The 18,698-nt window shown below is 40.3% G+C and overlaps 1 protein-coding gene and 1 long non-coding RNA gene across 2 annotated transcripts; both read left to right on the plus strand.

Moving 5' to 3' along the window:
- The first annotated feature begins 234 nt into the window (after positions 1-234).
- Positions 235-12,660, plus strand: LOC147669032 (uncharacterized). Its single transcript, XR_015303755.1, has 3 exons — positions 235-878; positions 6,275-6,310; positions 12,513-12,660. It is a non-coding gene; the product is annotated as an uncharacterized LOC147669032 (long non-coding RNA).
- Positions 12,661-12,693: 33 nt separating this feature from the next.
- Positions 12,694-18,115, plus strand: LOC147669033 (uncharacterized). Its single transcript, XM_086948269.1, has 3 exons — positions 12,694-12,950; positions 16,163-16,378; positions 17,819-18,115. Exons 1-3 carry the CDS (start codon positions 12,816-12,818, stop codon positions 18,101-18,103), a joined length of 636 nt encoding a protein of 211 aa, XP_086804395.1. The 5' UTR covers positions 12,694-12,815; the 3' UTR covers positions 18,104-18,115.
- Positions 18,116-18,698: the final 583 nt, after the last annotated feature.

Here is an 18,698-nt window from a genome sequence, read left to right on the forward strand (position 1 = left end):
ACTATTTTTTCACGTTGCCACACACACATTAATGGACGAATCCGCAGCAATTTTCAGTATTTTCATACTAAACCTAAACGGCACAACTTTGAGCCAGTATATTACAAGAGTAGTATGTTTTAAAGTGAAACTTTGTATACTTTTGATGCTTTATATATGCCATTTTTACGTGTAACTTCGAGCAGACAGTTGAAGGCCCTTTGCTTTGTTAGTTCCGAGCAAAATCTTATATGGCCTTAAGGGAGTTGCCCAGTGAAGTCTACTGGCGCGCCTATGTCGAAACTCCATCTGCATACACATTCAAACATTCACACTTCCAAGTCGCGCACATCAGCTAGTGTGACTTTTCCTTGGGGCAAGGGAAGGACTAAAAGCTTTGATCCTTTCTTAAACACAAAAAAAAAAAAGATTCTTGCATCGTTACCCCCTATTTAAGCAGAGGGACGGGTCACTTTAAGTCATACTCTCTTTTTACCAGCGAGGACAGAAGTTCGACTTACAGAACGGCGCTGTACTTGCTGCTATCGACCAACAGCCACTGAAAAATTACGGCATTCAATCTTAGAACGTAAGTGCATGCAAGTGTTATTTTTATACATCTAAGGGACAGTATTGATATATTTACTTGCGTTTATTAGAACTGTTACTATATCAACATTGCACCTGTGTTAAATTATTCTGCCACATGTGTGTTTGCTAATCTACATTTTCTATGGTAATACTTAGCAAAGGACTACGTAATTTCTTAAACAGGTCATACCTTGGTTTAAACCAACAGATACATATTGCTTTTTTTATCGTTATCTCTTGTAGGTTATTGGTACGCTTTCAACATTTCCTTGATAGGGGGAAAGAAACTGCGCACCAACATATATCATGTAAGTACAGCCAACTGTTCACTCTTCTACACAATTTTTACTTTCGTTCCTAACACTCCGACGTGGGGGTAGGGTCAGTCGTTAAGGGTCGGGTCGACAGCAACAACATAAAACTGACCATGAGGTTATTCACAGTACCCTGCAGGCGAAGGCTTCGTGCACTGAGCCCTCCCGGCATACACATAATTTTGTCGCTCTCTTTCTCTCTTCGTCTCCCTCCCTCTCTATAGCACACTAATCACACACACCCTGTCACATTAGGCAAGACACTGCATCTTACACTAATCACACACAGCCTGTCACATTAGGCAAAACACTGACTGCCACCCTTATACAACACGTGCAACTCCTACGCAATGTAACATCATAGCACTTCGCCACTACAGCACCAAACTTTCAGTCAGAACTTCGAATTGCACATTAATTTGCACGTAAACAGGCAACACTTTACAACATTTATGCACAATGCATTCATTCGTTGCTTTACTTGCACAGTTAGTAATCCAAGTTACAAGCTGACACACAGAAACAGCCACTCGTACAACTACTAGTATTACATTTTCACAAGCACACATCCAATAACACATTAGCCAGGATTAGCTGCCTACCCAAAAAAAAAATGGACCTTACACTTACTACACTATTCACAGGCACATTGGAACATTAGGGGGAATAGTACAGTCATAATCCGTTCTCAACACTTCGCCACACCACAACAAACTTTTCATACACACAATCCACTATCAAGGGGACTTTCGCCCACACCCTCTATTACATGGCTACTCACAATCTTTCAAGCAGGTGAAAAATGTACAGTTTACTTTGTGTACAAGGACCGCATCGGTGGGGGCAATGTTAGTTGTTAAGGGTCGGGGCGACAGCAACAACATTAAACTGACCATGAGGTTAATCACAGGACCTTGCAGCCGAAGGCTTCGTGCACTGAGCCCTCCCGGCATACACATAATTTTCTCGCTCTCTTTCTCTTTCGGTCTCCCTACATCTCTATAGCTCTCTCTCCCTCTCTATAGCTCCCCCTCCCTCTCTCCTGTCTTCCTCTGTTTCACTCTAACTGTGTTCCTCCCTCTGTCTCACTCTCCCTCTTTTCTTCCTCCTCTCTCCCTCCCTCTCCGTCTCCCTCCCTATCACCCTTCATCTCACTCCCTTTCTCTTCCTCTCCCTCCACTTCCCTTCCTTTACCTAACTTTCCCTTCCTCTCTGTCTTTGTACATAACTCTCCATTTGTCTCCCATTTACTCCCTCTCTATCTTTCTACATTACTTGCACACTAACTGGGTACACCAACACTCCGCCACACCACAACAACATTTTCAAACATACATTCCACGAACAAGGACACTTTCACACACACCTTCTATTACATGCCTACTCACAATCTTTCTCTCAGGGGCAAAATTTAATGTTTACTAAGTGTCCAAGGACCGCATCGGTGGGGGCAGGGTCAGTGGTTAAGGCTCGGGGCGACAGCAACAACATAAAACTGACCATGAGGTTATTCACAGTACCCTGCAGCCGAAGGCTTCGTGCACTGAGCCCTCCCGGCATAGACATAATTTTCTCGCTCTCTTTCTCTCTTCGTCTCCCTCCCTCTCTATAGTACACTAATCACACACACCCTGTCACATTAGGCAAAACACTGAATCTTACACTAATCACACACAGCCTGTCACATTAGGCAAAACACTGACTGCCACCCTTATACAACACGTGCAACTCCTACGCAATGTAACATCATAGCACTTCGCCACTACAGCACCAAACTTTCAGTCAGAACTTCTAATTGCACATTAATTAGCACGTAAACAGGCAACAGTTTACAACATTTACGCACAATGCATTCATTCGTACATTTCCTTGCACAGTTAGTAATCCAAGTTACAAGCTGACACACAGAAACAGCCACTCGTACAACGACTAGTATTACATTTTCACAAGCACACATCCAATAACACATTATCCAGGATTAGCTGCCTACCCAAAAAATAATGGACCTTACACTTACTACACTAGTCACAGGCACATTGGAACATTAGGGGGAATAGTACAGTCATAATCCGTTCGCAACACTTCGCCACACCACAACAAATTTTTCATACACACAATCCACTATCAAAGGGACTTTCGCACACACCCTCTATTACATGGCTACTCACAATCTTTCAAGCAGGTGAAAAATGTACTGTTTACTTTGTGTCCAAGGACCGCATCGGTGGGGGCAGGGTTAGTTGTTAAGGGTCGGGGCGACAGCAACAACATTAAACTGACCATGAGGTTAATCACAGGACCCTGCAGCCGAAGGCTTCGTGCACTGAGCCCTCCCGGCATACACATAATTTTCTAGCTCTCTTTCTCTTTCGGTCTCCCTACATCTCTATAGCTCTCTCTCCCTCTCTATAGCTCCCCCTCCCTCTCTCCTGTGTTCCTCTGTTTCACTCTAACTGTGTTCCTCCCTCTGTCTCACTCCCCCTTTTTTCTTCCTCCTCTCTCCCTCCCTCTCCGTCTCCCTCCCTATCACCCTGCATCTCACTCCCTTTCTCTTCCTCTCCCTCCATTTCCCTTCCTTTCCCTAACTTTCCCTTCCTCTCTGTCTTTGTACATAACTCTCCATTTGTCTCCCATTTACTACCCTCTCTATCTTTCTACATTACTTGCACACTAACTGTATACACTTTCAATATTACACGCACACCGCATTCATTTTCATATTCAATGCAATATAGGAAGTAATCTAAGTTACACGATGACACACACACACATTTTTCGGTACGTCTCGCACTATTAACTCTTCACGCACACACTCACTCCCTCTCCATCCCCAACAACAATTCCAAGCCAGGAGTAGCTGCCTACCCAAAAAAAAATGGACCTTACACTTACTACACTAGTCACAGGCACATTGGAACATTAGGGGGAATAGTACAGTCATAATCCGTTCGCAACACTTCGCCACACCACAACAAATTTTTCATACACACAATCCACTATCAAAGGGACTTTCGCACACACCCTCTATTACATGGCTACTCACAATCTTTCAAGCAGGTGAAAAATGTACTGTTTACTTTGTGTCCAAGGACCGCATCGGTGGGGGCAGGGTTAGTTGTTAAGGGTCGGGGCGACAGCAACAACATTAAACTGACCATGAGGTTAATCACAGGACCCTGCAGCCAAAGGCTTCGTGCACTAAGCCCTCCCGGCATACACATAATTTTCTCGCTCTCTTTCTCTTTCGGACTCACTACATTTCTATAGCTCTCTCTCCCTCTCTATAGCTCCCCCTCCCTCTCTCCTGTTTTCCTCTGTTTCACTCTAACTGTGTTCCTCCCTCTGTCTCACTCCCCCCTTTTTTCTTCCTCCTCTCTCCCTCCCTCTCCGTCTCCCTCCCTATCACCCTGCATCTCACTCCCTTTCTCTTCCTCTCCCTCCATTTCCCTTCCTTTCCCTTCCTCTCCGTCTTTGTACATAACTCTCCATTTGTCTTCCATTTACTCCCTCTCTATCTTTCTACATTACTTGCACACTAACTGTGTACACTTTCAATATTACACGCACACCGCATTCATTTTCAGATTCAATGCAATATAGGAAGTAATCTAAGTTACACGATGACACATACACATTTTTTGGTACGTCTCGCACTATTAACTCTTCACGCACACACTCACTCCCTCTCCATCCCCAACAACAATTCCAGCTTTTAAAACTAACAACAGACACATTCAAGTCCCACATCCTCAGCAATTCTAAACTATTTTCCGAATACAAATCACTACACTACTTTAAGGGTGTCTTTACTTTTTGAAGCCACACACACACACTCACCCTCACTTACCCGCAACGCCTCACCCTCTCCCTCACTCACACTCAACACCTCACCCTCACTTACCCTCAACGCATCACCCTCAGTCACCTTTAACAGCTCACCCTCACTCACCCTCAACGCCTCTCCCTTTCTCACCCTCACTCACCCTCAACGCCTCACCCTCACCCGCACTCACCCTCATTCTCACTCACCTTCACTCACCCTTAATACCTCACCAACACTCAACATCAATGCCTCGCTCTACCTCACCCTCCCTCACCCTCAGCCTCACTCACTCTTAGTCACCCTCATCCACCATCACGCTCATCCTCACTCACCCTCACTTACCTTCACTTACCTTCACTCACCCTCAGTCACCCTCAGTCACCCTCACTCAATCCCTCACCCTCACTCACACTCACTCAACCTCTCACTCAACACCTCACTCTCACTCACCCTCAACACCTCACTCACCCTCAATTTCACTCACCCTTAATTTCACTCACCCTCACTCATCCTCAACACTTCACCCACCCTCACTAGCCCTCAACACCTCACACACACACCCTCAACACTTCTCCTTCAACTCCTCACTCACCCTCACTCTCACTCTCACTCAACACTTCAACACCTCAGCCTCACTCACCCTCAACACCTCACTCACCCACAACACCTCATTCCCACTCACCCACACTCACCCTCATCCTTACTCACCCTCAGCTTCTCACCATCACTCACCCTCAATCTCTAAGCCTAACCTACCTTCACTCACCCTCAACCCCTCACCCTCACTCACACTCACTCACACCATCCTCACTCACCCTCATGCTCACTCACCCTCATGCTCACTCACCCTCATGCTCACTCACCCTCATGCTCACTCACCCTCAACATGTCATCCTCACTCACCCTCACCATTACTCACCATCAAACAGTCACCCTCACTCTCACCCTCACTCATCCTCAATACCACTCACCCTCACTCACCCTCATCCCCTCCCCCTCACTCACCCTCACCCTCACCACCTCACCTCAACAACACTCAACACCTCACCCTCACACTCACACCCTCAACATTTCATCCTCATTCACCCTCAACCCCTCATCCACACTCACCCTCTCTCTCCTTTTCTAGCTCCCCCTCCCTCTCTCTTGCCTTCCTCTTTCTCACTCTAACTTTGTTAATCCCTCTGTCTCCCTCTCCCTCTCTCTCCCTCCCTCCATCCCCGTCTCCCTTCCTATCACTCTCCCTCTCACTCCCTTTCCTTTCCTCACACCTCATCCATTCTCTGATTCAATGCAACACATAACACACACACACATTTTTTAACGTCTCTCAGTATTAACTTTTCACGCACTCACTCACTCTCTCTCTGTCCCCCTTTTCCTCCCACTCCCTCTCTCTCCCTCTATCATCTCATCCCTGCCTGTGTGCCAGCCGTGGCACATACACTCACAGCAGCACTAGAGCTCTTAACAGGTCTTTAAAAGACTAATTACATGCTAATGTGGCCTTTATGGCAAAAATTCGAAAAAATGTATTCTAAACAAAATTTTTCTTTTCTCCTTTCAGATTATTAAAACAACAACAAAAGAAACAGAAGTTAAGGTAAATACTACTTTGCCACTTAGTTTAAAATTTGTTAAAAGTTCATACCTTACAGTCCCCTAAAAAATTTGTTAGTTCACAAACCTTCTTAATTTACATTTGTTGATAACAACATTTCAGTATAACTTATAAGATGCAGAAATGCTTGAAAGCAAGTTACCATCAAGGGAATAGCAAATTTAATAGCAAATCACAAGGTAAGCAATGCTTACCAAATAGTGCTTTTGCTGTCTTGCACAATTTATGCAAGCCAGTAACTACTTGGAACTCTAATGATCTGCATTATATAATGGACCGTGGGGACGCTTTATATCTCCAAATGCATTCTATTAACAAAGAAACACTTATGCATCCAGATGACCTGCCAAGGTATATAGACCACAATCAAGAGATATATTCACTTTTGCTACGGAATGCTTACTACGGTGATGTCCTTAAACGTTTTGATAAAGCCTACCCAGATATTAGCACAGCATTAAATGTTACTATTAATAAGCACTGTGGTGTTCTACTTTGTATGAATGTTTATGTAATAGCTATTTTCAAACATATGCAATCATACTTTGTATTTGATTCACAAAGTAGGGACCATGAAGGCATGCCTCATTCAAACGGAACATGTGTTACAATTGCATTTAATTCGTTTGAAGGGCTAATTCAATATGTTATGAAACTAGCATATAACTTTACACATCAGGCTGAGCAATGTGTCCAATTTGAATTAACACCAATAGATATAAAAGTCATTCAAAGGAAATCCTTTACAAAAGCACTTACTGTGCACAAAAAAAATAGTCACCTGCCGCAAGAAAGAAAAATTTGGGTACATACTACTGAATGTACTCCTAATCAGACGATAACATCAACATCAATGTCTTCTTATCATTTACAGAATACAAGTAAGGGAGGGAATAGCAATAGCAATCATTTAGCACAATTACCAGGTAATAGTAAAGCTATCCAGGGAACAAATAAACAGTCTCGGAAAAGAAAAAGGGATTCAAGTACATGTCCAACTACAGTTGTACAAAGAAAAAAAGTTAATACAGCTGAAGAAGATATTACCAACAGTCAACTAAGTGCTACTGATAATAACATACCCATCTTCACGCAGGCCCAAAGACAGAAACGAGGTAAACAAATCCATACAATCATTCGCAAATTCCACCGGGAAATATTGCATGGGCCAGAGTACATTTGTACTCTTTGCAATCAACTGTGGCATAAACAAACGTTGCAAAATATACGCAGTGTTAGCCAATCCGAAATTTTCAACAAGTGTAACATTAGTAACAAGAAAACAAATTTTATTTGTAAGACTTGCTATTATTACATTAGAAAAAACAAAATACCACCATGTTCAATTGTAAATGGCATGGGCTTCCCAAATGTACCAGTTGAATTAGAATTATATGATTTAGAAGAAAGATTAGTTTCACCTAGGATACCATTCTTACAAATTCGGAGTCTGCCACGCGGTTTTCAAAAATCATTATCAGGTGCAGTAGTTAATGTACCTGCAGATGTTATGACAACTGTTACCATTTTACCAAGGCAAATTAATGACGCCATGACAATCCCAGTGAAATTAAAAAGGAAATTAATCTATAAATCATATACACATTATGAGAATATTAGACCAAATACTGTAAAAAAGGCAGCTACATGGCTAGCTAAAAATAGTACAATGTTTAATGAATATGGTGTTACCATTAACCCTGACTGGGAGTATATACCTCCAGAAATAGAATCTCACAATGAGACTTCTGAGACAAACAATTCATCTGATAGTTCTGACAACATAGAAGCTGGGAATTTGGATACTATGTTAACAAATGAAACTATTACTAGTAATTCGCTGAATGTGTTAAGTTTCGCTCCAGCTGAACATAACACGCCAAGAGGTTTATATGAGGATAAAGATTCAGAGTTTTTGGCTTTCCCTACTATTTTTTGTGGTGAACGAAGGCCTAACAATAAGGAAAGACACATACCGGTACATTATAGTACTATTTGCCAAGCAGAGTTAAGGAGTTATGATAGAAGAGTCGCTAAATCTATTACTAATGTCTTTTTTAAACTGAAGAAATTACATATTAAGCAGATCCATGGTAAAATCAACATTTCCATCAGAAAACATTTTACAGATGGGAATAAAATAACTGCTAAAGACATTAAATGTAATATTGCCAATGTTTTACAGTTTAATGAGGGGTACAAAATATTAAAAACTATACGCAGTTCACCTCCATATTGGGAAGGTTGCAAAAAAGATATTTTTGCTATGATAAGGCAACTTGGCATTCCCACTTTCTTTTTGACATTATCTGCTGCAGAAACAAAATGGCACCATTTAATAAATATACTATTGAGAGTTAGAAACTTAAAGGAATGTACAGAGGAAGAATTCTTAAACATGTCTTGGGAAACTAAAAGTAAATTAATACAAGAAGATCCAATAACATGTGCAAGACAGTTTGACTATCAAGTTAGGAAATTCTTTAATTGTGTTTTGCTGAATGGCACTAATCCAATTGGGGAAATAGTAGACTACTTTTACAGAGTCGAATTCCAACAAAGAGGTTCTCCACATATACATGCATTACTCTGGGTAAACAAAGCACCATTATATGGTGTTTCACCAGTGGAAGAAGTCAATAGCTTTATTGACAAATATATCACTTGTCAGAAGTCTGAGAACCCTGTTTTACAACCGTTAATAAATCTACAAAGGCATGGTCACACCAAAAATTGCAGACGTAAACAGCAACGGACATGCAAATATCAATATCCCAAATATCCAATGTCAAGAACGCTCATATTAGAGCCATTAACACTGGAGGAGACAAATAACCAATGGCAAGATAATATGAAAATAATACATGAAGCTATGAATAATACTACTTTTAATACACTTTCTTTTGAGGAATTTTTGGACTTCATTAAAATGGATGATAAAGAATATATTACTTCTATACAAACTAGCTTACAAAAAACAACTATTTTTTTAAAAAGAACACCAGCCGAATGCTTCATCAATAACTACAATAGTACTCTTTTAGAAGCTTGGTGAGCAAACATAGACTTGCAGTTTATACTAGACCCTTATGCTTGTGCAGTCTATATTATCTCATATATCAGTAAATCGCAAAGAGGAATTAGCAAACTTCTAGCGCAAGCTGCTAAAGAGGTAACAAGCAATAGTAATATCAAAGATCAACTTAAACACATAGGGAACAAATTCCTCAACTGCACAGAAATTAGTGCTCAAGAAGCAGCATATCTAATTCTTCAAATACCATTACGGAAAAGCTCACGATCATTTGTATTTATTAATACTAGCCGTCCAGAGAAAAGAACTTATTTAATGCGTGATATCGAAACTATTAATAACTTGCCCGAAAATTCAACTGACATTCAATGTGAAAATATTATTATTAAGTACTGCAAAAGGCCACAATCATTAGAGATGTGCACTTTAGCAGACTATGCGGCTAATTTCAACTATGTGAAGAAAAAAACACATGGGAAAGAAATAAATGATTGCGAAGATTTACTAGCAGAACAAAACTTTTACAGCTCAGATGAGGAAGAATTAGAAATAGAATGTAGTGACGGAAATAAACAACAACAGAAACATAATTATGATTATGCTTTAAATAAGCGCAGACAAGGGAAAATAATACGCTTTTGCAGATTTAGCAAAAATAATGAACCAGAAGAGTATTATAGAGAAATCTTAATGTTGCACTATCCATGGAGGGAAGAAGAAAAAATACTAATCAACAAGGAAACTTACTATGATAGGTATCTGGAAGTTAAAACATTTGTTGACACACAACTAAAAATCTATAACAAACAGCATGGCGAACTTACAAACATTATTCATGAACAGTCTCATGAAAATGTAATTTCACCTCCTCTATCACCAACTGTGAATATACAGACAGAAGACAAAAATCCAGAACATAATAATAGATATGATTTGGCTCTAGATTTAGGAATTAGAACTACAACTGAAGAACAAAGCTCAACTAACGTTATTTTGCCCAATGAAAAATACCAACAACTTATGCAAAACTTAACGGAAGAACAACTTAAATTTGTTTACCATCACTTGCATTGGTTTAAAACTACTAGCACTCCATGCTATACTTTTTGCACTGGAGGGGCTGGTGTTGGGAAAAGTTTTGTAATATCTGCACTATATCAAACTTTACTACGCTACTATAACACTAAGGCCGGTGAAAATCCTGATAATGTTTATATCTTACTTACTGCTCCAACAGGAAAGGCTGCCCATAATATTAATGGCAAAACACTGCATAGCACTTTCAAAATACCTGTGTCGCAAAGTTTGACTTATAAACAACTGAGTCATGAACATAGAACTGCTCTACAAATGGAAATGATGCATGTTAGAGTTGTTATTATTGATGAAATTTCAATGGTAGGACACAATATGTTGAATTTTATACATAACAGGCTTCAAGAAATTAAATCATCTAATGAACCATTTGGAGGAATTTCTATTTTAGCCATTGGTGACTTTTACCAATTAAAACCTGTATTTGACAGATACATTTTTCAGGATTCTACACAAATGTATGGTCCTTTAAGTGCTAACTTATGGAAAGAACATTTTAAAATTTTTGAATTAACAAAAATTATGCGCCAAAAAGAAGATCTACAATTTGCTGAATTACTAAACAGATTGAGAGAAGGCAAGCATACTGAAGAAGATATTTCACAAATTAAGCAAAGGGAAATACAACCTGATGAGACTTTATTAGAAACAATTCCATATATCATGTCAACTAATCTAGAAGTTAATGAAATTAACAAAAAGGTTTTAGAACAACATTGCAAAGATTATCCTGTCTACATAACAGTAGCAAGCGATACTGTTAGTTCTGATTTGTCTGAAAGTGTGAAAAAAACGATTCTTAAGCAACTGCCCAAAGATCCACAGAAAACAATGGGCCTTTCACATACATTACACATTGCCTTACAACTTCGTTATGATTTAAGTTGCAATGTGGATGTCAATGATGGTTTAACAAATGGCGCAACTGGTGTTGTACAATTAGTAGAATTGATTAACAATACACCTATTATTGTTTGGTTGTTATTTGACAATCCCACTATAGGACAAACAACCAGACAACAATATAAACACTTATTTCATTCACAAATACAAAATACATGGACACCAATACATGCTATAGCTAGACATTTCCAATACACTAAGAAATTTATTACCATTATACGGAAGCAATTTCCTTTACGCCAAGCATCAGCACGCACTATACATCGCACACAAGGTGCAACTCTCGAACCACTTTATATACACTTTAATAACAGCAAGATTCATCATTTGCATTATGTTGCTATTAGCAGGGCAAAATCAATACAAAATGTCTATGTACACAATTTTGATGAACGTAAAATTGTAGTACATCCACAAGTTAATGAGGAAATGCACAGATTAAGGACAGAAATGCCACTTGAAATACATATCCCACAGTTACATACATACAGTGCACATTTCAATATCATTGCACACAATATAAGATCACTACAGAAAAATTTTTCATGTATGGTAGCGGATAGGAATATATTACAAGCAGACATTATTTGCTTAACTGAGATCAACACTACAAGAAATGCTACAGCTAATGATTTCACGATAGAACAATATCATCACATTATATTTGATAAATTTCATACATACAACACAAACCATGGAATGATTATGTACTACAAAAAAGATTTATTTATATTGCCTATTTATGAGACACTTGAAGGGATAGACATTTTACATTTTACTCTACAGATTGATGACACAGATTACCTTATTATTATTTTATACAAACCACCCCTAAAAATTATAACTTCTCTTTTTGATTTCATCACAAATATTACGGATTTTTACCCCACGCACAAATTGATTATTATAGGGGATTTCAATGTGGATGTATCTCAAACAAATGCAAACAGCAAGCAATTACTTGGATTCTTTGAAACAAAATTACAATGTCAACAACTCATTAACAGTTACACAACTAACTACCAATCCATTTTAGATCATATATATACAAATGACCAACTACACAACTATGGTACTTTAGAATGCTATTACAGTGATCATAAACCAATATGGGTTTGTATTTAACATGTTATATCACATTTTCTATTTCAGATGATGTCTATTGAAGAAATAATGAACATTAATACTGATGACAACAAACCATACCAGAAACCAATAAGAGTTAATGTCATCAGCTGCTCAGGGAAAACTACGTACAAAAATGCTAAACAAGAGCAGAAAATATTATTCCATTTGGCTTTAGCAGATAAAACTGGAACAATTGAATGTACTTGTTACCAAGAAAATTTATATGAGCAAACGAAAATAAACTGTGGACTACTGATACGAAACTTTATTCTCAAAAACAAAACAATTTTAATTACAAAACAAACTAAAGTAACCAAATTTCCCGCAATGACAATCGAGGAGGGCCTGATCCAACAAGCAAACAACATTTTGCATCCGCCTGCACCATCGGCTTCTCCCATCAAGGAAATAAAACGGGCAAGTTTAAAAAGCCTGATGACCGTTTCAGGGACAATAATTGCCGTAAGTATGAACACAAACAAGTTATCATGTCAACTAAAAAAAACTATTGTCTTGCAGTGGAAAAGTTGGACTTATTAGTATTGTAAATGACATATCTTATGTATTTTTGCTTTTTCGAAATTGCAAGTCTAAATAGTCTGATGACTGTTTCAGGGACAATATGTGCCAGAAGTATGAACACAAACATGTCATCATGTCTACTAAAAAAATGCATAGTTGGCTTACACACAAATTACACATTTAGGGGCACTATGTAGGTAGCCCTTTAGCGATCCCAATCGGCCAAAAATACCGATTTTGGGCCGTTTCAGATCGGTAAAGGGCTATTGAGATGTAGGGGCACATTTTAGGTAACTTTAGCAAATCTGTTTAATTACCGAATCGGTACTTTTACAGATTCAATAAAATTAACTGAAATGTAATGTAGGTATGCAATTTACCTTCTGCACATGGCTTACACGATTGGTATTTTACCATGGAATACAAATCCAGGGTAAAATACCTATGGCATGTGACAGGCAGACCTGCCCTTAGGGCAGGTATGCTTGCCACATGGCACCTGTGCCTTTTTTGGGGGTGCCAGAGGGTGTCAAAGTGACACCCCCTGCACCCTTCATAATTCTTTAATTACAGATTCTGTAAATACCGAATCGGTAAGGCCTAATCATTCCTATGGGCTTCAAAGCCCATAGGAATGAATGGGCATTACCTATTCGGTATTTACCGATTCGGTAATTAAAGATTTGTTAAGGATTCTGTAATGAATCCAGATGTTGGTACCTACATACAAAAATGGGATTTACCTACATCGGGCCCTTAGGAACTTCACTAACAACCTCAAAAAAGCTTGCATTAGACACTCTTTCACACTATGTATAAAGTAATAGTTTTGAGAAATATAATAGGCCAGTGCTTTGGGGTATAGTACAAATTCAAGTACTCTCCACAAAGCCAATTTTTACTAAAACAAAAATGCACTATGGTAGAAAGTATGTTCATTTGGGTCGTGGAATATAATACATTATATTACCAGTCATACAACGCACTACTACTATGTGTTTTTACTGTCACTATTTTGTAGAATTGTTCTTTTTGGGTTTACCAAAAGTACGCAAATACTGTCTTTACATCAATGCCTCACCGTCAGTCAACATCACTCAGCCGCACCACCCAACCCTCACTCTCCCTCAACACCTCACCCTCAACAATTTGATCTTAATGCCTCACTCAACCTCAATCTCACTCACCCGAGATCACCCTCAACACCTCCTCCTCACTCACCCTCAATCACCCTCACTAGCCCTCAACACCTCCCACTCTAAAACTCTACCCTTCTCCCTCAAATACTCACTCACTCTCACTCAACACCTCAACACCTCAGCCTCACACTCAACATCAATCACTCACCCTCACTCAGCCTCATCCTTACTCACCCTCAACTTCTCACCCTCAATAACTCTCAACACCTCACCCTCACTCACCCTCAACACCTCACCCTCAACAATTCACCCTTAATGCCTCACTCTGCCTTAATCTCACTCACCCTCAATCACCCTCAACACCTCTCACTCAATCACCCTCACTCGCCCTCAACACCTCCCCCTCAAAAAGTCAACACTTCTCACTCAACTCCTCAGTCACCCTCACTCTCACTCAACACCTCAACACCTCAGCCTCAACATCAACACCTCACCCTCACTCAATCAATCACCCTCACTCACCCACACTCACACTCATCCTTACTCACCCTCAACTTCTCACACTCAATCTTTCACCCTCAACACTCCCTCACTCTCACTCACCCTCAACCCCTCACCCTAACTCTGCCTCACTCACACTCACCCTCATGTAACACCTCGTCCTCACTCACCCTCAACCCCACCCTCACTCACCCTAACCCTCAACACCTCACCCTCAATCACTCACCCTCACCCACACCCTCACTCATGTCATCAGGTCTACTAAAAAAATGCATACTTGCCTTACACACACAGCACACATTTAGTAAGTTCATTAACAATTAAACAAAAAACACGCCTTTTGAAAACTATAATATGGCAGCACTTTCCGGTATACTACAAATACAAGTACTCTCTACAAAGCCAGTTTTTTCAAAAAATATTGCTATCATTTAGGAAGGATGTTCATTTGGGTCGCTAAATATAATACATTATATGGCCATTCATACAACGCAATAGTAAGATGTATTTTTACAGTAAATATTTTATACAATGCTTAGTTTTTGTTTAGGAATAGAACCAAAACACTGTCTTTACCTCAATGCCTCACCCTTAGTCACCCTCACTCATTCTCAAAACGTCACCCTGACTCACCCTCAACACCTCACCCTTAACACCTCAGCCTCAACGCCTCACTCACCCTCAATCACACTAAACTCCTCACCCTCACTCACCCTCACTAGCCATTAACACCTCCCCCTCAAAAACTTAACACTTCTCCCTCAACTCCTCAGTCAACCTCACTCTCACTCAACACCTCAGCCTCAGCCTCACCCTCACCCTCACTCACCCTCAACACCTCACCCTCACCCAATAACTCACCCTTTCTCACCCACACTCACCCTCATCCTTACTCACCATCAACTTCTCAACATCAATCACCCACAATCTCTCACCCTCAACACTCACTCACTCTCACACTCAACTCCTCACCCGAAATAACCCTCACTCAGCCTCAGTCACACTCACGCTCATCGTTACTCACCCTCAACTTCTCACCCTCACTCACCTTCAATCTCTCACCCTCACCCTCTCACCCTCACCCTCACTCACCCTCACTTACATTCAACCTCACCCTCACGTAACACCTCATCCTCACTCACCCTCACTCCCCATCAACTCCTCACACTCAACACCTCACACTCAATAACTCACCATCACCCTCACTCATGTCATCATGTCTACTTAAAAAATGCATAGTTCACTTACACACACATTACACCTTTAGTAACTTCAATAACTAACTGGAAAAATTTTGAATTATACACTCTTCAAAGATAGCAGTGCTTTGGTGTATACTACAAAAACAAGTACGATCTACAAGGCCATTTTTTACAATAAACAATTCAATCTTTTAGAAAGGACGTTCATTTGGGACGTTAAATATGATACATTATATAGCCTTTCATACAATGCACTAGTAATATCTGTTTTTACTATCACTATTTAATAGAATGCTTTCTTTTTGTGTAGGAAGAGGACGCAAAAACGGTGTTTATCAATGGGCAAGATACCCCACTCAAATCCATTACAATAAAAGATGCAACTGATGATATAAAAGTGACACTGTGGAGAGAAGCGTCACTATTTAAAATACATCTTGGGAAATATGTGACCCTGACTCATGTCACTGTACATGAATTCAATTGCCAAAAAATATTGAATACAACGCGCCATAGCAAAATGGAGGTAAGCACAACAAACCAAACCTTTTGCAATTATCTCTTTTCAGCCACTCTTGGAATTTCACCCAGTCTTGCCCTTTCAACCACTCTGCCCCTTCCACCCACTCTGGACATTTTACCCACTCGGGACATTTCAGCCACTTGGGACCTTTCACCCACTCGGGAGCTTTCACCCACTCGGGAGCTTTCACCCACTCGGGACCTTTCAACAACTCTGGCTCTTTCACACACTCTAGGCCTATCACCCAATCTAGACTTATCACCCACTCTAGACTTATCACCCACTCTCATACTCACTCACCCTCAACAACTCACCATCAACACCTCACCCTCATACTCACTCACCCTCAAATCCTCGCGCTCATTCACCCTCACTCACTGTCAACACACTATCACACTACAACAACAAACAAATACTTACCACCACAGCAACACTTCATTCACCCTCAACACCTCACCCTTAACTCCTCACCCACCCTCAATCTCAATCATCATCAATCACCTTCAACATCTCACACTCAACACCACTCTCATACTCACTCACCCTCACAACATCACCCTCATTTACCCTCACTTACCGTCAACACACTATCACACTACAACTACAAAAAAACACTTACCACCACAGCAACACTTCACTCACCCTAAACACCTCACCCTTAACTCCTCACTCTCACTCATCCTCAATCACCCTCAACACCTCACCCTCACTCACCTTCAACGCCTCACCCACACTCACCCTCACACTCAGCTTCTCACCCTCAGCCTCAACACCTCACTCTCACTCACCCTCAACGCCTCACCCTCAGTCAATCTCAACACATCACTCACCATCACTCTCACTCATCCTCAATCACATTCAACACCTCACCCTCAACACCTCGCTCACCCTCAGCCCCTCACCCTCACTCACCCTCAACTCCTCACCCTCACTCATCCTCACTCACCCTCAACACCTCCCCCTCATTCTCACTCACTCTCCCTCTCACTCACACTCATACTCACTCACCCTCAACACACTATCACACTACAACCACACACAAAAACTTACCACCACAACACCACTTCAATCACGCTCAACACCTCCCCATCAGCCCCTTACTTACCCTCACTCTCACTCATCCTCAAACACTGACTCACCCTCAATCTCACTCACCCTCAACGCCTCACCCTCACTCACCCTTAACATCTCACCCTCACTCACCCTCAACACACTATCACACTACAACCACACAAAAAAAATATTACCACCACCTATCACCCACTCTCGACCTATCACCCACTCAAACCCTATCAACAACTGGGACCCTTTCACCTACTCAGTCCATTTCACCCAATGTGTCCCTTTCAACAACTCTGTCCCTTTCAACCACTATAGGCCTTACACAAAAAATAAAGTATACAAATTTAAAAAATAATTGTTGCTTTTATTTTCTCTCAACAGGTAACAGCCCCACCAGAGGAAAAGATGGACATTCTAATTTATGGCGTTGAAAGCTCTACTGAGCAAACCAGTATTATCACAATAAAAGTGACAAACACAGACGAATTGCAATCGATGCCCATCGAAAACGAGATCTTAATTAAATGGTTTATGTTAGATGAGGAAGTTGACAACATCGGAGATGCCCTTGTCCATTTTTTGCCACAAACTTTTGAAGTTGTCTTTTGTAATGGGCAAATCATAAAGATTTTGAAAGAAAAAGACGATGAAATATTTTCTGACTAAATTTTGCATGTTGCCAGGATATCTTTTTTTGTACAAAGTTAAACAATAAATATTTGTGATTTTTTTTAAAAAATAAAAAAGTGTGTAATACAAATTTTACAACTTCTATGGTAATTTTTTCTATACGAAAGGCAAATTATAACTAAGACACTCAATTTATACAACATAGTCACACCCACATACAACATTCAGCCAATCCATTTGACATTACAAAAACATATACAAAATACACATACTTTGTAGCTTCCACGCACTACAGTATTAGGTATGAATGAGACTGTTGAGCTAAATACGCCTGTGCTGGTGCAGAGTTATGCTGTGTTGTTGAGCAATGTTACTGTGGGGGGCCGAATGTTAAGGTGGTATTGATGCGTGTTCCATTGGTGGACATCACAAAGTAGGTTGTTGGGAGAAGTGCAACTGTTGTTGGGATGAGTTATGCTGTGGTGGTAATAGTTGAACACTAACACAGCACAACTCATCATCAACACATCACAACAACAGCATTAGGAAGCACCACACTAACAACACTCATCAACACACCAACATCACTCTACACCACCACAACAGCATCATTCTACAACAACAACATACA

This window comes from Lissotriton vulgaris, unplaced genomic scaffold, assembly GCF_964263255.1.
Source record: "Lissotriton vulgaris unplaced genomic scaffold, aLisVul1.2 SCAFFOLD_3215, whole genome shotgun sequence".
In the NCBI taxonomy this organism is placed as follows: Eukaryota; Metazoa; Chordata; class Amphibia; order Caudata; family Salamandridae; genus Lissotriton; species Lissotriton vulgaris.